At 41.3% G+C, this 27,056-nt stretch overlaps 1 protein-coding gene across 2 annotated transcripts; it reads left to right on the top strand.

The window, feature by feature from the left end:
- Positions 1–3,597: 3,597 nt before the first annotated feature.
- LOC130472546 (uncharacterized) lies at positions 3,598–8,540 on the top strand. 2 transcript variants are annotated; one of them, XM_056843874.1, is made up of 4 exons: positions 3,598–5,973; positions 6,067–6,646; positions 6,730–7,422; positions 7,503–8,540. In XM_056843874.1, the coding sequence occupies exons 3-4, from the start codon at positions 6,748–6,750 to the stop codon at positions 8,055–8,057; spliced, it is 1,230 nt and encodes a 409-aa protein (XP_056699852.1). In that variant the 5' UTR covers positions 3,598–5,973; positions 6,067–6,646; positions 6,730–6,747; the 3' UTR covers positions 8,058–8,540. The 2 variants fall into 2 exon arrangements, with proteins under 2 accessions (XP_056699852.1, XP_056699851.1); XM_056843873.1 differs by lacking the exons at positions 3,598–5,973; positions 6,067–6,646 and having other exon boundaries at positions 6,654–7,422.
- The last annotated feature ends 18,516 nt before the right edge of the window (positions 8,541–27,056 follow it).

The following is a 27,056-nucleotide window of genomic DNA, read 5'->3' as shown; positions in this document are numbered from 1 at the left end:
AATAAATAAAAATATAACATTTATTTTTGACATAAATTAAAATCTCCAATTGTAGTTCAAACTTTCAAAGTCGTGGGAATGAACGACTTTATGAATTATGGATGTTGATAGTATTTATTCATATAAAAACATTTTTCATCAAACATACTCCGTTTATCCCTTTTTATTCTTTACGTTTGGTATCATGTACGCGATTTAATAACTAATTAATGTTGATAAAGATTTTTCCCTTTTTTTTTATTTAAATATACAAATTATTTCCTTTTAGTGTTCCAACGATTTTAATGAATTAAAATAATAAATTGCACAATTTCGAGAGAATATTAAGGACATTTATGATACAATGTAAAAGGAAAATGTCTAAATATAAATATTAAAATGAGACACTAAAAACGAAAGCGTAAAAAATAAAAAGGGACGGAGGAGGTATGATATACTTCGTATTTCATATGACGCTTGTAATACGTACATTAACACCAACCAAGGATGGCACGGACAATTGGACCAAGCGGGCGAATCTAATACTAGCTGATTCTGAGATAAGCCAGGTCTCGAGTGGCTACCGGCTAATTCCCAAAATGATTTGGGCAATAGGGAAAGCACGCACGACAGGCCACATTACTCTTCTAGTCGACGCAGCATGGAAGGGCATCAAGAAGAGAAAGAAGTCGGGATGGGGAGCAGCGGTGGGATGGCAAGGGGAGAGGTCGTTGGAGAGACACATTCGCGGCTCAATGAGAATTTGTGCAGCGTCTGCTTTACAGGCAGAATGTTAGGCAATCTGGGAAGTTCTGAAGAGCGTTGCAGTAATGTCCAGAAACATTTTGATCAAAACCGACTGCCAAATGGCAATTACGGCCCTTACACAGCCAAATTCTACCGACAACCATATACGGCATGTCATAGCGGACATCACCGCGTTGGCTACTGCTCTTGATTATGTGGCATGTGTCAAGGTTGATAGACTAACCATCTCTCTGGCCCACAACTTAGCGACTAACGCAAGAAAGGGAATGGTCGTTTGATTGTCTGTTTTTGTGCTATCAAAAAAAAAAAAAAAAAAAAACAAACATTAACACCAACAACTCAAAAAGCTTTTGTAAAATAAAAAAATAAAAAAACCAACTTAAAATACTCTATTGAACCAAGTAAATTTAGTGGAGATGGTGAAAAACTTACTTTGTAACTTGAAAGTCACAACTCAAGTACGAACCTATTCTCAAGTGTTGACAGTTGATGAACTAGTGATAGATATTGGTTAGTATTAGGATCTCTATTTTCAAACTCTGAAAAACTCTGTTTTTCAATAATTTGTTGCCCTTGTTTTTGAGGTCATTTGAACTGTATTAGTAAGACTAAACCAGGTGTTTTCAACTTCAATGCATCATGATATCTGGATGATCTTGATATATACGATTATGCTTGTATTAATGGTATTTCAAATATAATTAATTAGCTCTGACCATGCAATTATTGTATTTTTCTATGATTAAATATAAACCAAGAAGGCAATTAATCATTGGTTATACTTCATTTTAAGCGACTGAACCATTTGGGAAGGGCCAAGTTAGCAGGATGTTTCTAGGGATGTTTTTGGCCATTAGGTTTTAACTCTTTTATTTATTGATAACAAAATTAATATTAGGAAATTTTGTGAAACACTACCTTTAAGTTTGGTGGTTTTGTGAATTGCTACCTTATAAAAACTTTTTTTAATTTAACTACCTTATAAGTTTGGTTTGTTTGACTAACACTACCATTTGACGTTTTTCGTTAATGTTTTCCGTCGTGTATTTCTTCTATTCTTTTAAATATCTCTATTCATTTGTCATTTTGTGCATTTGCCATATTAAATAACCGTTGTAATGGAGTCCAAAGACGTAAAACATTAACAAAAAAACGGCAAATGGTAGTGTTAGTCAAACAAACCAAACTTATAAGGTAGTAAAATATAATTTCCTTTTTAAAAGCTAGCAATTTACAAAACCACCAAAATTAAAGGTAGTGTTTCACCAAATTTCCTTAATATTACAAACCCATACAAATAAATGATAGCTGAAAAAAATGAAAAGTCAAACAATAGAAACATATAACGAGCTTTTTTGTTTTTTTTGTTTTTTTTAACAAACATATAAGAAAACAAAGCCGGAAAATAGCTTAGAGGAAAGTAGGAATAGAAACAAAGCTAGGGGCATTTACAGCTGCTTTACGTTCCATATCACGAACCGATTGTACTTGGTCACGTTCCACCTTGGTAACTAGGTATAGTACTAAATCTCTAAAGTTTTTATGTACAAAATTATTAGTCATTGATCGAGTCTTATAGCATGATCAAGTGTAGTTTGTGGCCGGTCGTCTTAGGGATAAACAAACTAATAGAAATAAGAGGCATACTAATTTCATTCCAATTACACCCAAAGATGAACTAATGCTAAACTCTCATATTAGTTTGAAAGTACTATAGGTTTTTCAATGAAATGTACGGTAGCTTATTGGAAAGTGCAAGAAATTCAAAGTAATTAAAGTAGATTGTTCATGAATCTTGGCCACTTGATAATGCAATTAATACAAGAAAAGTAAAAGATTCCTCCAACATTTATGTAATATTGTCTGTTTGATTCCTCCATTCCCATTATTGTTTATTTTGTTTCCACTTTTGAAAGTAACAACACCATAATTTCAAACCATTACAACTTGTAATAATGTTTGATCGTCAAGTAGTGACATTTCTTTATTTAATCTAACTTGGTCAAACATTAAAGTCTTTGCTCTACTATTTTTGTCATTTTCAAGTTGTTGGTTAGGTGACTTTGTCAACTTATGGGTGCTACTCCCCTGTATTCCTAAGTTTTATTCGTTTTGTGCAGTTTTCAATATACTACTTTGAACATTAATATATTTAATTGTGTTTAATAAAATCATATAAAGGTGATATATTTATAAAATATATAACGATATGAATTTAACTAGTCATATGATACTGTTTTATCTTATACTCGTATTTAGATGGATCCTACTATATGTACACCTGGTGTACAATGTACAAGGCATCTTGTACACCATACTTTTCTATTGGTTGAAATGACATATTTATTGTCTTTCATTCTCATTTTTTAACGGGTTTGATTGTGTGTCAACAAATTAATAGTGGTGTACAAGAGAATCTTGTGCACTAGGTGTACATGTAGCCTTTTCTTATTTAGATACATGGTCAAAGTTTTTTTTAACTTTAACCACTTGAAAAGTAAATGGATAGAACTTAGAAAAACAGAGGATGTGGCTATTAATTTTTTTTAGCTTTACGGAAGTCATAAAGAGTGAATTGAATTCAACAACTATGCCGTCCTAATTAAGGTATTGTGTGTTTTATTCACCTGATTAATACTTATTTTTCTAAACAAGCGGAGGTTGATATTTCTATCAAGTGGCTAATGAAACCATATGTAGATTTCCAAACAATGTCATACTCATGCAATTGTGTGAATGTTAACTAACAAAGGGTAAGTGTTAATAGGATGATATAAGATCAAAAATCACTTCCGTATCATTTGCCTTTACAAAAAGAAGCTGCCAAGATTAGCCTGATTCTTTAAACATGATTACCATAAATTCTCTATTTGCAACTTTAAATTAATAATTCCATTATCTGTTGTACTTTTGTCTAGTGATCTGTCATTTTAAAGATCTAGTTTCTAGAGAGTATAGCAACTGCACCTTTCAAGCTGACGCACCTGATGACTAACTATGCTGCCTCAGTACGGCACTACATGAATAAACACTAACTTTTCTTTTTAATTATTTAAAATCAACCCTAATTTTACGAAATTAACTCCCAGAAAAAGGAAATGTGTCCTTCCTTATGAGTAGAGAATAAAATTTAATCATACATTAATAAAAATCACTAATGTAATAAAAACTACGATATATAAACGTAGTTATTGAAACGAGTTATATACTACTTCCTGCGTTTCTTTTTGTTATTTACGTTTGACCTTTTACACGTTTATTAATGACTGTTCCGGTGTTGAAGTGGATAGAACAATGGGATTCGAATGAAGGCTCTTTTGAGTGTGTTGAAGATCTTGCTAGCTTGAATGAGTAATGTCCGAATTCACCTGCACAAAGACAAAGTTACTAGCCTCGGGGGCGTTTCCGAGGAAAGCCCCTCCGATGCCTAAGTAAGAACGATGTTCGGATTCTAGAGAGAGAAGTTCTCTAGAGAGTAGTCTTAAGGCGATAAATTGGACGTACCTTGAGGTGTGAGCCTTGGCGGCTTATTTATAGTGTTTGCATAATAAATGCCCATAGGTCATTTATTGCTATTTGGGCCATGGGCCTTGATGGATGGCTGAATAGCCCTTTGGAGTGTAGTGGGTTTGATGTTGTTGTATTGAGCCATTGGGCTTTGGACTTAGTGGCCCAATTGGTATTCAATTGGGAGCCCAAACAACATGCCCCCCAGACCCGGCCCATTTAGAATTAAATGGGTGGGTTTCCAGCTGTAAGAAGTCCAAAAGTTCCCTCTCTTTTTTGAAAAAGAGGTGATTTGCAATGATGACAAGTGTTGGGACTTGTTTTGAGTTAGTGGAGATCGTGGGTTTGAGGAAGTTGATGCGCCCTCTCTTTTCTTCTATAAATACTAGACGCGACTTCCCTCCAAACTTTACTTTCTCTTTCTTTCACATAGGTTTTCTCCTTTTACGGCGATCGCAGCCTTCGAATTTCTTCAGATCTACGGTCTTCGATTATCTTTTGTCTTCGGGAACTAGCTTCAATTGCTTTGCCGGCGAATTCCGCCTCGGAAGAAGGTAATTTGTTTGTGAATTTCGTTCTTTTTCTTGCTCTTTCTTCTACCCTCCCATTTGAACCCTAGACTTAGGTCTTTTTTTACCATGGCTAAGAACAAGGGCAAGGGTAAGTTCGTTGGTGGTTCTTCTAGCGAGAGGGAAGATATCCCCTCAGGAAGGGTGCAGAATCCTTCGAAGGGTTGGCCTTCAGATAAGGAGCCGAAGAAGGCTTCGACTGGTTGGGATGCTTCCAAGGGTGGATCTGTTGGGGGGTTCAGTGGGTCTGAACGTGCTGCTTCTGGTAAGAAGGCCAGTGTTTCAGGAGATCGTCATCGTCGGTCTTATCCTGAGTTTCCGGTTCACTGGTCTGAGGCAGATCCGAAGAGAAAGCTTGCGCCGATCTTACATGAGACTACCAAGATTGACGGTCCGCTGGAGAAGTCAGTGAGTGGTGACTGGTTGGTGGAGGCGAATCTAGGAGCCTACCATCAGAAAGCCAAGGAGCTATATGGGATCCAGCATGCTTTGGGGTATTGGTGTGAACTTCCCGAACAGGAGCGTCCTCGCGTGACTCATCCACCGAAAGGTTTCATTTCTGTGTAAACCCATCATTTGGAGAATGGTCTTCTCTTCCCTCTAGATCCATTCATTTCCGGGCTCCTGGTGTCGTACAACATCAGTTTGGCTCAACTCACTCCCAAGTCTATGAGGCATATCATCGGATTTCGGTGGGTGTGTGATTTTGTCAACTTCCCCTGTTCCGTGGCTATTTTTAAGGACCTCCACGACCTGTCCTTCAACCATGCTTCCAAGGGTGATGGGTATGGTTGGTGGACTATTGTTAATAAGAAGTCTCAGAGGAAAGACGAACCTAACTATATCACGGCTTACCCTTACCTCAGCTCCGATCACAATTGAAAAACGGAGTGGTTGCTTGTTCGTGTCCCGACGGATCCGAAGCACCCTAACTTCTACCGTCCGCCAAAATGATTGGTGAAGCCTGATCCTGACATGTCGGGGGTGGGCTCTCCGGATCGGAATCACCAGCACTACGTGGACCTTCTTCAGTGGTTTCTGGCTCGGGAAGATAATTACAAGCTACCGGCTAGCTGGCTTCCGAACCTTAACTACATACTTCGGGAAGACATTCTTGCTGTCGCCGGTCTCAGCATGATATTTGACAGGGGTAGGTTTCCTTCGGCTGAGACCGTGCCTTCAGTGTGTTTGTCCCCCTTCCCTTGTTCAATTTTATTGATTTGTTTATAATTTGTTTTTGCAGAGTACGGCTTTGAGCGTATCGATCCGGTGGTTCTAGGCATTTCCTTAGATTTGCGGACCATTCACGATTCGGCTCCCGAGTACAAGTTTGGGAAAGAGAATCCCCCTAATCCTCGTCTGAAGGATTACGTACTGTCCCCTGCGGGTGCTGCTCGGATCACCGAGGCTCGAGCTGATCCCTTTGACTCCGTTTCGTCCCCCGAGGCTGTTCCGGTGAAGGTTGTTCTTCGTCCTCTTGAGACAACTTCGAATCCGGTATGAACTCTTACTCTTTCTGTTTTTTGCTCGTGCTTTGGCTGGCCGTCGGCTAACGTCTCGGTCCTGAACCTTGTTTTTAGGGTCCTGGGACTGACGCTGCGCCGCGTGCCGCCCCTTCGGTTTCGTCCCCTGCTCGGATAGATACCTCTTTATTTAGGATCCGGGTACTTTACTTCGTTTTTACTCCTTCACCTTTGCTCTCCTTCGGGTGCTGATGCTGTTCTTCTTTGCTTTTGCAGGAGCAGAAGAAGAGAAAAGGTAGCACGTTGCTGAAGTCTTCGGTGCTCCTGAAGAAACAGAAGGCTTCTCAGGCTTTGGAGAAGGTATGGCTTTCGCCTTCGGCGAGCTTTTCTTGTTCACAATCTATTTTTCGATGAAGTTAAACTCTATTGTTTTGGCTCTTCAGGAAACAGCTTCTAGGGACATGCCTCCCCCGAAGAGTCTTATGTACTTCGTGCCTCTACCAGGGCAGAAACTGAAAAGTGTGGTGGTTTCAGAGCCTCCGCCCGTGGATCAACCTTTTGTGGAGGAAACTGTTGTTCTTTCTCCGTTGAAGCTGTCTACGCCCTTGGGGGTGTCGGTTCAAGACGTCACCGAGGAGATGGAGGCGTTTGAGACTGACCCCATTGTTCCCGAGGGGGGAAAGACTGCTGAGGAGGTCCCTCTGGAGGAACCGAAGGATCCTCGTAAGACGATGGTGGACCTTACGGGCTCTGATGCGGCCATGCCTAGTTCTTCGGTGGCTGAGAAGGTTGATCCTCTTTCCACATGTTTCGCGGAGGATGGATCCGAGCAGGGTAAGGGAACAAAGAGGCCTCGTGAGACGTTGGGCTCTACCTCTACTTCGGCCTTGGACAGGCTGATCCATGCTGATCCGTGCTCCGACGTTCCTTTGAAGAGGATCCCTGAGGAGGTTCGTCAAGCAATGGCTCAGTATGCTAGGCCTACGGTCCTGGGGGAGGATCCTTTAGCTCATGTGGGCTCGTTGGTGGGTCCCGAAGCCACTAGGGAGAACCTGCTTTGGGCCAATCCGCAGTGGAGGGTTCCTGGGGCCGAGGAGAGGAATCCAGCTATGATGGCCCAATATTACCTAAATGAGGTAAGTGTTGGGATTCTTTTTGTGTTGTCCCTTCGTTTATGCTTCTTGTGGGGTTTTTGCTTATCTTTTCTTCTTTCCAGGCTGTTTTCTGGTCCTCGTTCGCCTCCGAGTGTAGCTCGGTTGAGGAGAGGAAACTGAAGAGATATCAGGAGGCTTATGCTCGTGATATTCCTATTTTGGACCAGAAGGTTGGGCAGCTACTCTCTGAGCTTGTGGAAGTCAAGCAACTGTACCTCAAGAATAGTCGCGAGGCTCGAGCTATTGCGGATGAGATCGGGGCCGAAGTTGGCAAGCTCACCTTCCAAGTTGAAGGGGATGCTGAGAAGATTGCTCTCCTTGAGAAGGAGAAGGAAGATATGTCCACCAAGTTCGCGGGCGAACTGGAAGAAAAGGATAGACTTCTCAAGGAGATGAAACCTAAATTTGAGGCGGCGGATAAGGAGAGCAAGGAGGCGGAGGCGAGGCTCCAACAATTTGTCAAGAATCGGGAGCTGGTCCAGAATGAGGCTAACAAAGTTCCTACTCTTAGGCTTCAACTTCGGGAGAAGGATGACCTTATCGGAAGCTGGAGTAGAAGAGGGCTGGACTCTATACTGCTGACCAGTGTAGGGAACAGTACTGGAATGAGATCTTAGGTGCTCGACGGATGTTTACGAAGCACATGCCTCATTTTCCTTGGAACGAGAAGATTCCGATCTGGATGAGGGCTAAGGATCATCTGGAAGAGTGCCAGGCCGATCGCGACGAAGCCGAGGCTGAGCGTCAAAGGGCTCTTGAGGAGGATCGAGCTCGCAAGGCGGACTCCGAAGGTGATACCACTGTTGGAGGTTCTTCGAAAGCTGCTCCTCAGGGGACTAATCCCGAAGTTCCCAAGAGTTAGGGATTCAGGCAGTCGTCTTCTTCAAAGTCGGTCGGTTCCAGTTGAGGACCTCCGAACATGTGCTAGACTTTCCCCCTTTTGCCTCGGCGCTGCGTTGTACTTTTAATAATTTCTTTTTTCTTTCCTTGTACTTCGGTAGGCCGAATTATCTGTTGATGGCTGCCGATTTTAGCTTTTAGGTCATTTTGCCTTCAATTTTTGAGGGTTCCTCGGGTTGTTCCGAGTTTTAGTTGGTGTAATCATACTTGTTCCCCCCAGATATTGAATGAAAAATGACTTTGCTTTGTTTCTTTGGCTGATCTCAACTTTTGTGCTTTCGAGTTTCTTTGCTTTGGAATCCGTAGATTTCCTAGGAAACTCTTTGTTTGCGAGTTCTTCAAATTCGTGGATTTGCTTAAGAAGGCTGGCAGCTTTTGGACCTTAGTCTTTGATTTCCTTGGAAATGCTGGTTTCCTTCTGTCAGGAATTTCGTTTTTGAGCTCTTCAAATCCGTAGATTTGCTAAGAGGCTCATTTTGCCTTTGAGTCCCTCAGATCTGAGGAGCTCGGTAATTTTGGCTTTTAAAGTCTAAATTTGTTTAGAGTCTGCTTCTGAGCTCTTCAGATCCGTGGATCTGTTAAGAGGCTACTTTTGAGCTCTTGAACGTCTGTAGACATGTTTAGAATCTGCTTCTGATCTCTTCAGATTTGTGGATCTGTTAAGAGTCTACTTTTGAGCTCTTTAACGTCTGTTTCCGTTCTTCCGACTTCTTGTGGTTCGAAAACCTGGGAAAGAAGTCGCAAGTCTGACTCTTAGTTATGAGCTTCGGGGATCCTTGGATCTGAGCCGAACTCTTTATAACTTTTTCGAGAGACTTTGTTGCGAACGGAATTTCCCTGGGTATCGCGAATCCGGGGATTTTGGACGGTACCTTGCGGGTTGGATTGAGTCAGCTATTTCTTGGGTTTAGTCTCCAAGGAATAGCTACCTCGGATTGTTTTAAGCTTCGGATTGATCAGATCCGAAGTTGCATGCATGCATGTATATATATATATATATATATATATATATATATATATATATATATATATATATATATATATATATATATATATATATATATATATATATATATATATATATATAAAATGGTGATAGAACAAAAGACATTAGAGATATGTTTAATGAAACACATGGTGCCAGTGACTTTCCTCTTCTCATTAAACTTACTCGTTAAACTTACTTGGATTACAAAGGGGGTAAGATCATACAAAATATTTCTTGAGAACATCGGCATTCCAATGGTTCTTCAAGATTGTTCCGTCTAACTGTTTAAGAGTAAAGGTGCCAGTCCTCTTTTCGGAGTGGATGATGTATGGCCCTTCCCATGTTGCCGAGAGTTTCCCGTGGATCCTTCCCTTTTGAACTGCAGCAGCGTTTCTGAGCACTAGGTCGCCGACCTTTAGAGGTCTGGCATTGACTCTTCGGTTGTAGTGTTTGCTAACCCTCTGCTGGTAGGCTGCGTTTAGGGTTCTGGCTTCGTCCCGAGCTTCATCTAGTAGATCTAGGGCTTCGGACCGAAGTTGATCATTGCTTTGTCCGTGGGTTCCATCATACCTGTTGTATGCTTGGACTCTTAAGCTTTCTGCTCCAATCTCTACAGGGATGACAGCTTCGGAACCGTATACCAAGTGGAAAGGCGTCTGCCCCGTGGCTTCCTTCTCGGTGGTCCGTAGGGACCAGAGTGTTCCAGGGAGCTCTTCTAGCCACTTACTCTTTTCGTCCTCGACTCTCTTCTTGAGTGCGTTGGGGGCTGAGCTTGTTCGCGGCTTCGGCTTGGCCGTTGCTCTGGGGATGGCATACTGCTGAGTAGGCGAGGTGGATACCGAACTGCTTGCACCACTTCTGCAGTGGCGTGTTGTCAAATTGCTTTCCATGGTCGAAGACCATGAGCCTCGGTATTCCGAATCTTGTGATGATGTTTTGCCAAATGAATTTGCTGACTTGTGGCTCGGTGATGGACGAGACTGCTTCGGCTTCAATCCATTTGCTGAAATAATCAACTCCTACAATCAACCATTTCTTCTGGTTCACAGCTGAGGGGAATGGACCGATGATGTCCAAGCCCCATTGTGCAAATGGTAAGGGGTAGAGTGTTGATTGTAAGGTCTGAGCTGGCTGATGGATTGCTGGTGCGAACTTCTGGAATTTCTCACACTTTCTTGTCAGCGCTTTTGCCTCGGAAACCATGGTGGGTCACCAAAATCCGGCCCTTAGGGCCTTGTGTGTCAATGCCCTGCCTCCGATGTGATTTCCACATATGTCGAGGTGGATTTCCCTTAGGATGTAATCGGCATCAGTTGGGCCGACACACTTCAGTAGTGGGGATGAGAATGACTTTCTCATGAGCTCTCCGCTGGTGTCAATGACGAACCGTTGGATAAATCTTTTTAACTTTCTTGCTTGCAGCTTGTCTTCGGGAAGTTCTCCCCTCTCCTTGTAGGCGATGACTGCGTCCATCCAGCTTGGTTCGGGACGCAGATTACAGACTGTGGGGGGTGGCATGTCAATGCTCCTCTCTTGGTGTACTTCCATATGGACCGACCTGTTTAGATCGATGAGCGTTGAGCTTGCAAGTTTGGACAGTGCATCTGCTTGCGTGTTCCGACCTCAGGGAATGAGGATGACTTCGAAAGATCTTAACTTTGACGTTAAGGATTTAATTTTTGCTAGGTAAGCTGTCATACTTGGCCATTTGGCCTCATATTCCCCTCGGATTTGGTTGGCTACGAGCTGAGAATCAGTTTTGAGACAAACATGTTCGGCCTCCAGAGATAAGCATAGCTCTATCCCTGCGATCGCGGCCTCATACTCGACCTAATTTTTGGTTGCTTTAAAACCGAACTTCAGGGAATATTCAATGCTTTTTCCTACTGGAGGTATCAGCACTACTCCGGCTCCTGAGCCATTCACTGTGGAAGATCCGTTAGTGTAGACTTCCCATGTTCTTTTGGTGTCATCCAACATTTCCTGATATGAGCATTCGGCCAAGAAGTCAGCGAGTGCTTGTTCTTTGATGGCTTTCCTTGGCTGATACTTGATTCCGAACTCAGATAGCTCGAAAGCTCATGCAGCCAATCTTCCCGACCTCTCTATCTTGTCTAGCACTTTCTCCAGTGGTTGGTCAGTTAGCACCATTACTTGATGGGAGTCGAAATAGGGTCTAAGCTTTCGGGCTGCCACCACCACTGCGTATGCTACTTTCTCAATGAGTGGGTACCAAGTCTCGGCATCTGTTAGGGTTCGGCTGGTTAAGTAGATTGGTTGTTGCTTTTTCTCTTCTTCTCGAAGGAGTACTGCGCTTACTGTCCCGGGGCTAACTGCGACGTATAAGTACAAGGTTTCCCCTTCCTTCGGCCTGGCTAGTGTCAGCAGTTGGGCCAGGTGAGCCCTGAGCTGTTGGAATGCATCCTTCTGCTCTTGTTCCCATGTCAGCTCGGGGTCCACTTTCCTCGGGACGCCTTTCTTTTTGATAGGTTCTGCTTCTCCTCCTGGGAGGGTTTTTGGTTTGAGAGCTTTGAAAAAGGGTGCCCCCTTATCCGAAGTTTTCGATATGAATCTCGAAAGTGCGGCTAACCTGCCTGTTAGCCTTTGCACGTCTCTCCTTATCTTCGGCTCGGGTAGATCTAATGCTGCCTGGACCTTGTCCGGGTTTGCATCAATTCCCCTTTCGCTCACCATGAATCCGAGGAATTTTCCTGCTTTTACCCTGAATACACACTTCTTCGGGTTCAGCTTCATTTTGTACTTCCTCAGGTTGGCGAAGGTTTCGGCCAAGTCTTTGATGTGATCTTCCTCCTTCATACTTTTCACTATGGAATCGTCCACATAAACCTCGACGTTCCTTCCTTTTTGATCGGCGAAGACGTGATCAACTAACCTTTGGTAGGTGGCCCCGGCATTTTTCAATCCGAAGGGCATCATTCTGTAAGTGAACACTCCCGCGCTTGTGATGAAGGCGGTTTTTGCTCTATCGTCGGGGTGCATGAATACTTGATGGTACCCTGAAAAGGCGTCCATGAAGCTAAGCAATGCATGGCCACTGGTAGAGTCCACTAGCTGATCTATCATCGGGAGGGGATAGCAGTCTTTTGGGCAAGCTCGGTTCAGATCCGTGAAGTCAACGCACATGCGCCACGAGCCGTTTGTTTTCTTGACCATAACCACGTTGGCTAGCCACTTGGGGTACATGCACGGCTCTATGAAACCTGCTTCTTGCAGTTTCTTCACCTCTTCGGCGACAGCTTTGTTCTTTTCCAAGGAGTAATTCCTTTTTTTCTATTTGATTGGTCGAGCCTTGGCATTGACATCCAGCTTGTGACAGATCATCTCCGGATCTATCCCTGGCATAATGGCTGCTCACCATGCAAAAATGTCTTTGTGATCCCTCAGCAACTGGATCATATCGATTCGGAGTCCCGGGCTTAGGCCTCTGCCTATTCGGACACTTCTGTCTGAATCATCCTCCAGGGGGATGTCCTCCATTTCTTGATCTGGTTCGGGGGAGAGGGTTTTGAAGGAAATAATGCCCTTGGTCCAAGTATGCATTTAATGTTAAGTCTAATAAATGCGGTTCAGTATTAATAAACAAGTTAATAATTCAGTGAGATCAAGTGAGCTGAATGCCTAGCTAGAGGCCGCTTCCGTTCAAGTGGAATTAATGATATTAATCCACAGCTTACTCTTGACTGAACCCGTAGGGTCACACAAATAGTACGTAAACGGATCAACTATTTAATGGCATTAAATACTCCATCTATGGATATTCGGAATCGACGAATCTTGGTTTCAGTGGGAGCTGAGATCGTCAAAAGCAAGAAATGAATACTCCGGAAACGATGATATTGTCGGAAACGGAAATATGGATCGTATCGGAAATATAAATATTATCCAAGTCGTAGATGTTGCCGGAAACGGAAACATGGTACGTATCGGAAAATATTATTGGAATTGGAAATATTGCCGGAATCGGAAATATTGCCGGAAACGGAAATATTGTCAGAATCGGAAATATTATCGAAATCGGAAAATAATTCCGGAAACGGAAATATTAAATATTTGTTCGAAGCGGAAATTAATTCTGGAATCGGAAATATTAAATATTGTTCGTATCGGAAATAAATTCCGGAATCGAGAATTTAATCGGAAGCGTATCGTACGAATTAGCATCGGACGAGGCCTGCCAGACGAAGGTGACAGGCTAAATCGTACTCCTATCAAAGATAAACCTAACGTTCACCAACTAAAAATATAGCAAGGGAAGCAGGGATCGTATCCACAGGGAAACAGGCGTTCTTTCTACTATTAAATTATTAATCTAGACTACTGGTAACAAGAGTTTGGATTGGGTTGTGTATTAAACTAAAGCAAATAATCAAATCGGAAAATAACAATATTAAAGGAATCTAGGGCAGCAGTTCACCATAAATGCAGACCGGGATTGGACAACGGACAATAACAATTAATTAACAATCATAACTAGGAAAACATGCATCTCTCGAATCTTATGAATTCCTTAGGATATAACAACTAGCGGGCTCTCGCTACGTACTAGAAATAATTCCTATCTAATAGCCACAGACCAAAAACATCAGATTTATACCTCTCGGCGCATAATCTAAGGTTAATCAAACTCAAATCAAAATAGTCCGGCCGAATAGAATTGACGAGCAATAATAATAAGCTATAGAAATTATAATCAATCAATCAATTAATCCAGTCCACATATAATCCCAATCATGCATTCATGGATCCCCTAAACCCTAGAAATTAAACTACTCACTCATGATAATAAATAACAAAGCAATTAACATAATAGAAAACATGATCAAGCAATAAGATAAATTAAAGCAAGAAACAATACCGACTTGAAGAACAATGGAATAATAAAGCTTGAATCTTTGATTAAAATTAAAACTAAGTGTTTGGAGAAAATAGAGAGAACTAAAATAGACTAAGTAATTAGAAAACTAGAATAAAAGATATCACTAAAAATATAAGGGGCTAGTATTTATAGTTTGCCCAAAATAGAGCCCAAAATCGGAAATAAAATCTCGCGAAATACGCTGGAGGTTGGCGTGGCCCGATCGGGCGACGCTTCGCCCGATCGGGCGATGTGCTCGATAGTCGGCCCGATCGGGCGAAATTCCGCCCGATCGGGCGGTTGCAAAATGCCCAGAACAACGCCCAGAATGACCGCCCGATCCGGATCGGGCGAAGCCCGCCCGATCGGGCGCGTGTTGAAACTGCACGATCCTCTATCTTCAAAACGTCATATCTCCTTCGTTATTCGTCGGAATTAGGCGAGTGACCACTTGTTGGAAAGATATTGAAGTCTATAATCCAACCCAATTAGAATTACATCATTTGGAGTTATAGAACTTGAGTTATGCGTAAAATAGTGGACTATAGTCATTTTTGTACTTCCTTCGTTATTCGCTTTGCTTCAAAACTCTTCAAACTTAATGTTTGTGCTCTCGAAAGTACATAATCTCTTTTATTGATTCAAATGAGTAGGAAATGCACAAAAATATACTAATTCCTACAATGATGAACCTGAAACTACAAACACACTACAAGGAGCACATTAGTACTAAAAATCGCTCCGAAGAGCTCATTTGAGATCAAAACGTACTAAGGGACGGGGGTAAAAACTCTACATAAAACACACATATCAAACTCCCCCAAGCTAGGTCCTTGCTTGTCCCTAAGCAAGAAAATCATCGATGAATACAAGACCAACTTCACCCCCAACATATTTCAAAATGAAAAACATAATTCAAGGCAAAATCTAACAAGCATGCATCAATGTCAACCAATCAAATCCACCCAACCACAAATCCTCCCTAACAATCGTCACGCAAAGCGAACCACAAGTGCACAATGGAATTCAAGACTAGTGCTCACACACTCATCACTCATTTATGTGGCGGGTAAAAGATGTACCCGTTCGCTCTCCTCCCAACATATAAGTGAACAATGCCCTCCCAAACTCACAACACTCGTGTGTCTAGAAAAACATACACTCAACCTAGTAGTCGACTTGAAATGTGTCATGTCATAACTTGCATTGATAAACAACTATTTTCACATAAGTACGACTCTATGCACAAAGGTCGGAAGGTCTTCAAAGCTTGTAATGTTAGGCTTAGGTAAGGGTGCGGTAAATTTGGGTATAATGTGAGCTTTAAAGCCTTGGCTTTGGGGAGCATAAATCCTAAAAACAACCGTGATCAATCAACATAATGACCATAATCTCCCACTCAACACATGACAAAACAACAAATAGCCAACACCATACTTTCTTGCATTTTTTTCACAATTAAAATCAATCACTCATAAAGATAAGAAATTACAATACTTGAGTGTAACAATGTTTTGAATTTTTCTGAGAGTAATGAATTTTTTTCTTTTTTTTTTTTTTTTTTTCTTTGGAAACCTTCATATTTTCTATTCTTCTCATCTCTTTCACTCTTCATTATTTTTTTTTCTCTTTTTCAAACAACAAGATAAGAAGAACTCCCTTATTTCCTTTTCAACACTCACTTTGTGCTCAAAACTAAGCACACTACAACTCCCTCACCTCACTTACTATTAGCTCCCCCAAGCTAGGCTTGGGACTAGTAACCAATGGGGCTTTCATGGGCTTGTAATATGGCTAGTCACCGAATAAAGGGGCACAAGCAACAACATGGGTAGAAAAGGAGGGGACAAATGTATCTAATTTCATCTGAAGGCTACCTAAATAGAAAAATGCCTTCGTCCTCCACAATGTGCATGTATATGAGTCATAAAACACTACTAATAGTTGCAAATCAATACTCAAAATCAATGACACACCAGGAAGCTATCACACATCCTAACCAAATCAACTAGTCAAGCACCAAGTCCACAAATAGTTGGTCAGAGTTGACTCATGTTAAGGCATCAAAGCAATCGAATATCAAATCATGGCTAACGCATCCACATTGCTCGTCATCAAATACCAAGAATCAAAACAATTTTCAATCAAAGGGGCACAGGGAAGCATGATATTGTATTCATCGGAACGTATTTTTGTATTTTTTTTTTCAAAGCAATAAACTACTCTAGAAAACATTAAACACACCAAAATAAACACACAAAAATAAGTAAATGCAAAAATAAAAGGAAAAACATACCTAATATGTACAAGTGAGTGAAACACCCCCCCAAGCTAAATCAGACAATGTCCTCATTGGCTCAAGGGGTATCATGAGGAAAGTGAGCAAACCGTGGCTTATTTGTCGCTGATTCGCAAATCGCCCGATCGGGCAGCAGATCGCCCGATCGGGCAGCATTTCGCCCGATCGGGCAGCAGATCGCCCGATCGGGCAGCATTTCGCCCGATCGGGCAGCAGATCGCCCGATCGGGCGAATTTCGAACCTTTCCGTTGAATCTGTGCGCGCCCGATCGGGCGCACCTCGCCCGATCCGGATCGGGCGAAATGCAATGCCTTGTTTTATTGACTTTTCTCAGCCCAGAATCCTTCCTTGACCTTCCTACGACGTCATCATCAACCGCCCGATCGGGCGGAATTTCGCCCGATCGGGCATTTCACTCGCCTTTTGTGTGGATCGGGCAACCGTTGCCCGTTCGGGCGATTTTCCAACATTTTCCTTGAATCGACACGCGCCCGATCGGGCGCTCCTCGCCCGATCCGGATCGGGCAAAACGCAGACTACTCCGTTTCAGCTTGAATTCAACTTTTTCGAACTTGGAGCCTTAGACCTGCACAGCATTAAACGTCCAAACCGTAAAATACCCTCTTCTCACCTCTCTAACACCAAAAACTACAATGAAACACACACTTGCTCAAAAATTATACTAAAACACACAAACAAAAGCGAAAAATACACTACGAAAAGCAATAAATGGATAGTGAAATACCCATCCCCTGTTAGATTGATGCAATGTCCCCATTACACAATCTTAGTTTATGTACAGACAACGAAAGGAAGGGGATGAGAGCCACGACAACTCATCGAATGGGGGCACCAAAGATGGTGCCATCTGGTGTCGAATCAATTGCCTTGGATGAGCTATGTGGCGCGGGAAGTGACAGACCACGACCCCGATCATGAATACAGTGCCCACCGTTCATCGAGCTTTCGGCCTTTCGGGTTTCAGCATCATCAAATCGTGCCTCCCGCAAAGAGATTGGTTAGTAAATAACCAACGAACGAGCGCAGAAGCTTGTCATGCGCACTCGCACAACTTTCGTGCAACAAGACATGCACGATAATCAACAACAACATTTGCATAAAGTCCGAATGAACTCTATGCCAGTAAGGAGTAGGATGCCTAAAGGAAGAAGAACAAAAAGAAAAAACAACAATAAAAGAAGAATAAGAAAAGGAAGGAAAAGAGAAAGTAGGCATACTCTCCTTATGGAAGTTGTTTTTACGGACTATTGATTCTTCAACCTCAATGATCAATGAAATAGCTCTCTCTGTGTTTTTGGAATTCATGGTGGATAGGCTCTTCACCATATAGAGCTCTCTGCAAAGCATCCACCTCTTCTTTGTAAGTATTGTAAGTACCTGCGAAAGATTCACAAAGAGGAACATACTCTATTGGGTCATTGGGCTTTTGATTTTCATGGGGAGGAGGAAGATCCTCAAGTAAAGGTTTTATGGGGAAAGAGAAGGGGAGTGAGACGGTGTAAACGGGGCTAAGAATAACCCTTCTTGGACTTGGAATATGAGGGGTAGGGGTTGACACAACAACAAGGGTTTTATCAACTTCAACTTCCTCATGGAATTGCTCTATGACATATGGCTTTTCAGTTTCAACAAATCCTTCATCCATTGATCCAACCGTCAAATCATCATCCTCCCACTCATCCTCAGCCTCTGTTATAAGCTCCTCCCACTCTTGGTTGCCTATGGGTTCACTCAGTTGACCCCCATCCCCAACACAACTCGCATCATTATTTTCAATAATTTCTTGAACTTTTCTAAATCTCTCAAGAGTAGCCTTACTAGCTTTAATAATCTCATTAGTAGCCTCTTGAGATCTAGTACACTGAATCTCAATCTCAGAGTTTAATCTTCTTAATTCCTCTAAGAAGCTATCTCTGCTTTCTGATTCGGGTTGAACAGGATTGAGCAAGGGTTCACAATAATACACGGGAGAAGCAACATTGGAATTATGAGGCAAAACATTGATATCCATGCAAGGGTTAGATAAGTCGTTAGAATATACATGATTATCATAAACATTAGAATGCACCTCATTATAACAAGCATTCAAGGGAGAGGGGGTAGAAACATGTAGATTATGCTCATAATTTGGATTAGCACATGTAACATGAATCGCCATTTCACGCTCATACAAATCCCTTGCAAACCACATATAATAATCCCACATATCATCCAAAGACAAGGCTCGAAAATCACCATTAAATCTACTTTCTATCACATTCCTTGTATACTCATTTAAACCACCATAAGCAAAACCACAAGAATCCCAAAGATTAAAATTGTGGTAACCAATAAAATCATTTAGCCTATCGAAATACACCCAAAAATGCTCATTTAAGAATTGAGGGAAAGAATAATAATCCATTTTTTTCAGGGGAAAAAAAATTAAAAAAAAATAAAAAAAATAAAAAAATAAACTAAAGAAAATAAAATATATACATGGTCTCAAAGAACAGGAAGTTCTATGAGACTCAAGAAAATAATCTAGATCATAAAATTAGTAGCAGAAAATTAAACCGTTTCCCCGGCAACGGCGCCAAAATTTGACAGGCTAAATCGTACTCCTATCAAAGATAAACCTAACGTTCACCAACTAAAAATATAGCAAGGGAAGCAGGGATCGTATCCACAGGGAAACAGGCGTTCTTTCTACTATTAAATTATTAATCTAGACTACTGGTAACAAGAGTTTGGATTGGGTTGTGTATTAAACTAAAGCAAATAATCAAATCGGAAAATAACAATATTAAAGGAATCTAGGGCAGCAGTTCACCATAAATGCAGACCGGGATTGGACAACGGACAATAACAATTAATTAACAATCATAACTAGGAAAACATGCATCTCTCGAATCTTATGAATTCCTTAGGATATAACAACTAGCGGGCTCTCGCTACGTACTAGAAATAATTCCTATCTAATAGCCACAGACCAAAAACATCAGATTTATACCTCTCGGCGCATAATCTAAGGTTAATCAAACTCAAATCAAAATAGTCCGGCCGAATAGAATTGACGAGCAATAATAATAAGCTATAGAAATTATAATCAATCAATCAATTAATCCAGTCCACATATAATCCCAATCATGCATTCATGGATCCCCTAAACCCTAGAAATTAAACTACTCACTCATGATAATAAATAACAAAGCAATTAACATAATAGAAAACATGATCAAGCAATAAGATAAATTAAAGCAAGAAACAATACCGACTTGAAGAACAATGGAATAATAAAGCTTGAATCTTTGATTAAAATTAAAACTAAGTGTTTGGAGAAAATAGAGAGAACTAAAATAGACTAAGTAATTAGAAAACTAGAATAAAAGATATCACTAAAAATATAAGGGGCTAGTATTTATAGTTTGCCCAAAATAGAGCCCAAAATCGGAAATAAAATCTCGCGAAATACGCTGGAGGTTGGCGTGGCCCGATCGGGCGACGCTTCGCCCGATCGGGCGATGTGCTCGATAGTCGGCCCGATCGGGCGAAATTCCGCCCGATCGGGCGGTTGCAAAATGCCCAGAACAACGCCCAGAATGACCGCCCGATCCGGATCGGGCGAAGCCCGCCCGATCGGGCGCGTGTTGAAACTGCACGATCCTCTATCTTCAAAACGGCATATCTCCTTCGTTATTTGTCGGAATTAGGCGAGTGACCACTTGTTGGAAAGATATTGAAGTCTATAATCCAACCCAATTAGAATTACATCATTTGGAGTTATAGAACTTGAGTTATGCGTAAAATAGTGGACTATAGTCATTTTTGTACTTCCTTCGTTATTCGCTTTGCTTCAAAACTCTTCAAACTTAATGTTTGTGCTCTCGAAAGTACATAATCTCTTTTATTGATTCAAATGAGTAGGAAATGCACAAAAATATACTAATTCCTACAATGATGAACCTGAAACTACAAACACACTACAAGGAGCACATTAGTACTAAAAATCGCTCCGAAGAGCTCATTTGAGATCAAAACGTACTAAGGGACGGGGGTAAAAACTCTACATAAAACACACATATCAGAAGGCCCAGCACGAAGCCGGGCCATCGCCCAGCAAACCAAAGCGCAACAAACACACGCCAAGCCTCGACCAGGCCCAGCGCGAAGCCAAGGCCCAGCCAAGGCTTGGGCGCGCATGCGGAGCAAAGGGGCTGCGACGAGTTGGGCCTTGCGCTGTGCGCTCGGCGTGGGCCGCAAGGCCTGCATGTGGGCGTGCGGTGCTTGTGCGCCACTCGTGTGTGTGTTACTCGAATCCTAAAGCTACCGGGATTCGTCATATGATTAAATCTAATCCTAACAGATAAAGTTTATTTAAATAGAGTTCTAGCAGGATTCTAATTAAATAAATTAGTATTCTAATAGGATTATAATTCCTTTTCCATAAATCTATAAATAGGTGCCTAGGGTCACATATTTACATAGAAGATTGAAGTATTCAAAGGTAAGATTTTGGAGCAAAAATCAGCCAAACACTTGCAACCTATTTAGCTGAAAATCCTAGGAACCTTAAGGGCGATTCTAGTCGGTCAAGCTTAAGGCGGATCCGGACGTGCTGTGGACTATCTACGGAGGGACGACACTTGGAGTCCTAAAGACTTGTTCTTGTTCGGTTCGGGCGCAGCTAGGGAGGGCACGCTACAAAGTGTATGCACCTAAATTATGCTAAATGATTATGTGTAAATAATATGTTTCCTGGCATTAAGGTTTTCCGCATGATTTATGTTTTGTCATATGTATCATAACCTAACAGGTTTCTGGTCGAGCATCAACCTCTGCGGGTTTTATTAGACTGCTCGGCCCCGCCTTTCTCCTCTTTGCATCATTTTCCTCTCTCGGGGAAATACTTTTCTCGTCCTCATCTTCGTGGCTGTCTCTTAGCTTCGGCTTTCGGATGGCAGTGTGACAGGTTGATCTTTCCACCTCCTGGTCACCTTTTACCCGTTCGGCGAAACCTGCGTCTGAGACGTATATCTCATCTGGTGGTATGTGGATGGGATTGCTTGTATCTTGTGAATCATGGTTCGTCCCATGATGACATTATATACCGAATCACAATCCATCACCAAGAACTCTTCTCGGACGTTTCTCGCCGCTAGGCCTTGGCCAATGGTAACGGGAAGGGTGATCTTTCCTCGTGGAATTGCTGCGGATCCGTTGAAGCCGATCAGCGGGTAACTGACAGTCAGTGACTCCTCTCCTTCCTCGAGGATGAGCTGCTCAAAGAAGTTTCTGAAGATGATGTTGACGGCTCTCCCTCCATCGACCAGTACTCTGTGGACGTTGTGGTTGTTGAGATCCATTTCAATTACCAACGGGTCGTCGTGTTTATACTGGGTTCCGAGGCAATCATCAGCAGTAAAAGTCATGTTCGGGGGTGTAGGTTGGTTCTCCCCTACAGTGCTGAAGTTGACTCGGTGGGAGAGAGCTCTCAAGTGTTGCTTGCCGGCGTGGCCGGATCTTTGTCCTCCGAATACCACGAGAATTGGTTTTTTCTTTTTCCCTTCGGTCTCATGGACTCTTCTCTGGGCTTGTTCTTGTAGTTTTCCAGACGTTTCTTTTTCTTTCTCTTCCCTCTCCGTTCTTCGGTCGAGCAAGTATTGCTTTAGGTAGCCTCGGCGAATGAGGTCCTCGATGTTGTCTTTCAGCGAGTTGCACTCTTCGGTGGGAAGTCATCGTGGAACTCACACCACTTGTTCTTGTTTCTGCGAAGGGGGTTTGATCTGAGCTTGTCTGGTAGCTTCCACTTTTCATCGTCCTTGTGGAGGCTGAAAATTTCTCTTCGGGGTATGGTGAGTGGAGTTTAGTTGGTGTACTTGGGTTGAAATTCACCCTTCTTCCCATCTTTCTTTGGGCTCGCCTCTCTCGCACCCACCTTCTCTTTCCCCTTTCTCGAGTTGCCCTCGGGCTTACTCTGATTCATTTTGGTATCCCTCGTATCCGAGGGGCCTTTCAACCTTGCTGCTGCCTTGTTGAACTCTTCTGTTCTGATGAACGCATCTGCCATTTGAAGTACGTCAGCTATTTTGGAGGGGTTTTTCATTGACAGTTTATCCCGGAATTTCCCCTCCCGGAGTGCGTGCTTCAAGGCGAAGATTGTTACGTCTGGATGCAGGTTCGGGATGTTAGTTGATTCTTTCATGAATCTGGCCATGAAGTCCCGAAGACTTTCATCTCATTCTTGTTGTGTGGAGGTTAGCTCGGCGGTAGTTCGTTCAAGGCGATTGTTGCTCACAAATTGCACGCAGAACCTCTTCTTCAGCTTCTTCCAGCTTTTGATCGATCCCTTCGGCAGCGACCTGAACCATTCTCCTGCAACTCCTGTTAGCGTGGTTGGGATGTATTTACACCAACAAGCCTGGGAGTAGGGGCTTAGGAACATTTGCTGCTCGTAGGAGATGACGTGATCCCTCGGATCCGTAGTTCCGCTGAATGTTAAGTGTGCTGGTAGCCTAACTTTAGGGATCTCCTCCATAACAATATCATTTGAGAACGGGGAAGATTCTGGGGTCATGATCCTCTTTCATAGCCTCGCCCTGATACCTTCGCTTCTCGAGTTTCCTCTGTAGGATTGTTCGGGGGCGTTTAATGGGCTAGGAGTTCGGTCACTCCTCCTTCTCCTTCTCGACCGGCCACTGGCTTCGGGTTGCCTACTGGATCCACTGGTGCTGCCTAGCCTATCATGGACCGAGGGTCGCAACCTTCTGTGTACCGAACTTCGGATCCGAGTGCGATCACTCGCTCCGCTTTGGAGAGCTTGCGGTGTTGGAGACGGCGTTTTAAACCATTCTGGCTGTTGTTCTGCCCTTTGCTGCGTATCCCATATACTCTCTCTCCATCTTGTCGTCAAGTGTGTTCCCGACATCGTAGGGAGAGTGCGTTCGGGTCTCGCAGTTTCTTCGTTAGGCGGTGGCCTGTTCAGCAGAAGTTGTCACCTGATTCTCCTCGCTTCTCGGCGATCCGCCGCCTGTGCCTGTTCTTTCTCATTGAAGAGGTAGTTTTGCATGATGGTCATGGCTGCGGCGAGCTCTTCTCGAGAAGGGAGTGGAGGTCTGCTAGCTGTTGCGGCGGTAGCCCTTGTCGGCTGTGACCTCGCCGCTGATTGCAATTGCTCCCCCTCGTCGGATCCTGAATCCGTATGGACAAGGACATCATCACGGTTGTCATTGTTGGAAATTTCCATTTTTGAGTGAAAAATGGGGTGTTTTTCAAGGCTTTGAAGTGTTCTTCCCCACAGACGGCGCCAAATTGTTCCAGTGTTGAAGTGGATAGAACAATTGGCTTCGAATGAAGGCCCTTTTGAGTGTGTTGAAGATCTTGCTAGCTTGAGTGAGTAATGTCCGAATTCACCTGCACAAAGACAAAGTTACTAGCCTCGGGGGCGTTTCTGAGGAAAGCCTCTCCGATGCCTAAGTAAGAACGATGCTCGGATTCTAGAGAGAGAAGTTCTCTAGAGAGTAGTCTTAAGGCGATAAATTGGACGTACCTTGAGGTGTGAGCCTTGGCGGCTTATTTATAGTGTTTGCATAATAAATGCCCATAGGTCATTTATTGATATTTGGGCCATGGCCTTGGTGGATGGCTGAATAGCCCTTTGGAGTGTAGTGGGTTTGATGTTGTTGTATTGAGCCATTGGGCTTTGGACTTAGTGGCCCAATTGGTATTCAATTGGGAGCTCAAACAACGACAATTAATGTGCATTGAGATTCCTATATTTTTTTTATTTAAACAAGAAGAATTATGTTTATTTATAATATTTTCACTTTTATCAAAATTCTGATATTGGGAAAATGAGAAAAATTTAATGTCCCAATAGAAAAGTGTGAGAGATTAAATGACCCAATGAATTTAATTGGTTTAAATAATCACTTGACACAAATTTTAATAGAATATTAAAGCATTTATGTGATAGTATAAAAGGAAATATAAAAAACATTTTGAGACACTCAAAAGGGAAAACGTAAAGAACAATAAGAAACGGAGGGAGGAACTCTTACAAACCAACTACAAGTCTACAATAGAAGACTTTATAACCTGACTTTGGCAAGATTTTTGTGCTTTCCAAATGCACCAATTCTTAAATGGACTTGGTCTACACTAAACTTATTGTAGAGCATGCCTTAAAAAGTTCAACAATTTATTTCTAATTTATTTTGGCATGTTTATTAGGATTATTATGACAAAAATATCAAATTAGTGTCTTTGATACATGTTGTGTGCTTGACTAATGTGATTTTAAGTCACAATCACTTTTAAAAACATAGGGTTACTATGGTTCAAAAAATGGTTACTATGTATAAGAATTTTGGTGTATAATTTATTATAGTCACTATATGAACAATAAAGGTCTCTATGTGTATAAAAATGATACTAGAGAAAAATATTGGTTTTGGATCCACACTAATATTAATATGGACCTGATCCACGCAAGAATAATCCTTCCAAATGCCATTTTTCTACTTAGCTCGAATTAAGCTTAGGCAATAAACATGTCGAAGAAAGATGTGTCCTTAAGAACCTATGAAATATAGTCGACTTCTTATCTCATTAGAAGTTTAACAAAATTAAACACGTATGTACTCCGTACGATTTACTCCGTACTCCATAAGAAACTCAAAAATATAGCAATGTAACCTGAACATTTGAATTATTCATATACCAAAATTTTATTTATCCAAGTTGGTTTAATTAATAACTAAATATTGTTACTTGAAATCTGTCTTTTATTGATATAACTAAACAAATTAGAATTTTGACCATTTGTAGTAGTTTGACTTCAAATAAGGTGATGTGTCAAATATTGTTAATCTAATACAAGTAGCTTATTAATCTTAATAATTATTACTCCGTAGCTTGAAGAACAAATAAACTCCTGGAAACGTACAAACAATTCCGTGGAAAATGAAAACAGTTTACCACCAATATTTCACTTACAAACTATGACTCTACGAGTACTTATTTGAAGAATACTTGATTTTTTTTTAACGCATAACTTAGATTATATTAAAACTAAATATAGAAGGTTCGATTACAACATCGAAAAAAAAAACCAAAAACTTGCCCCTCGATATCTAACCCATAAAGCCCAGACCTTCTCATATCTCAAAATATATACAACCTAACCAAAAGCATCACCAAGCTTTGCAATATATAAAACCAACAAGACATCTAAGCTTGGGAAGGGCATCAGCCAATGTGAATTATTTTCCTTGTTCTTTAGCATCTTCTTCTTGTGATTGCTCCGGGTCCTGAACAATCCTGGTGAGGCCTGCTGTTGTGGTTGTGACGGTAGTCGAAATTGATCCAAACATTATCTATGTGGTCATATATATTGTGATTACAAATTGATTAATATCAATTAGCTTATTAAAAGTCTTACTACGTATAAAATTGGTACTCATAATTTGATAATAAATCATATTTACATCATTTGTTCTTTGTGACTCTCTTTAACTCAAAAAAGATTCATCACTTTTTTATTTATCAAATAAGTAACTTTGTCAAACTAACAGTAATCTGTGTGATGACCACAAATTAACAATCTTGTTCAATTTTGGGTCTGGTAGTCCATAAATAACCATTTTGGTATAGCCGTATGGATAATTTTTTATGGGTGCGAAAAAGTCATAAGGTAAATATAAATAATAAATGGGGTGGAACATTTAAACCTAAGACTTATTATTCATATGTCCTCGATTTTAACCAATAGGTCAAGATCTCATTTATAATTTGGTATAGATATGACGAGGACTTATCCAACACTACCTAAATTTAAATAAATTGCTTAAAAGAGTAACAAATTACATTTACTAAATAAAAAGGAAAAAGAAAATGTTTGGATCTGAGGGTAATTAAGGTCGTAAGGATGAAGATCAGTGTGTAATGTAAACAATTTATTCATGTGATCTTAACGTAATCTACTCTTAGATTATACATTGGCGGCGCAAAAGAGGGGAAAGATGCGCAATCTCAACAAAATGTATTTTCTCATAAATGTTTTACAATTCAGAAATGTAACTACATTGTAAATACTGAATTATAACTACAATTCAGTATCAATGATTTTTTTTTTTTGTTGTGATATAACAGTATCAAATGATATATTGGTCTAGTAATTAAGAAAGAGTCAACAACTAATGTTATGTTATAGGTTCGAATTCATGTCTTCCCATTTAACACTATATATGTACATTCGTCCCAGATTAGTTGTTACACCTTCTTTTTTCGTGCGTTTCAGATTAGTTGTTACACTTCTAAATTAGGAATGACCCCACAATTATTATATTGTCTCTCTCTTCCCACTAAATCTTTTTTTTGTCCCCACACCCTCTCTCATTCAATTAAAAAAATACCCCACTAACTCCTATCACATCTACTTTTTCAATAAAATAATAATTGATAACCACACTACTACTTATCGCATTAAACTGTGTGCCCAGGAGAGTGTAACAACTATTCTGAGACAGAGGGAGTACAAATTAAATTAATA

Source organism: Spinacia oleracea, chromosome 4 (genome assembly GCF_020520425.1).
Source record: "Spinacia oleracea cultivar Varoflay chromosome 4, BTI_SOV_V1, whole genome shotgun sequence".
In the NCBI taxonomy this organism is placed as follows: Eukaryota; Viridiplantae; Streptophyta; class Magnoliopsida; order Caryophyllales; family Amaranthaceae; genus Spinacia; species Spinacia oleracea.
Note: the sequence above shows the minus strand (reverse complement) of the source record. Positions and strands in the feature narration are given on the sequence as shown.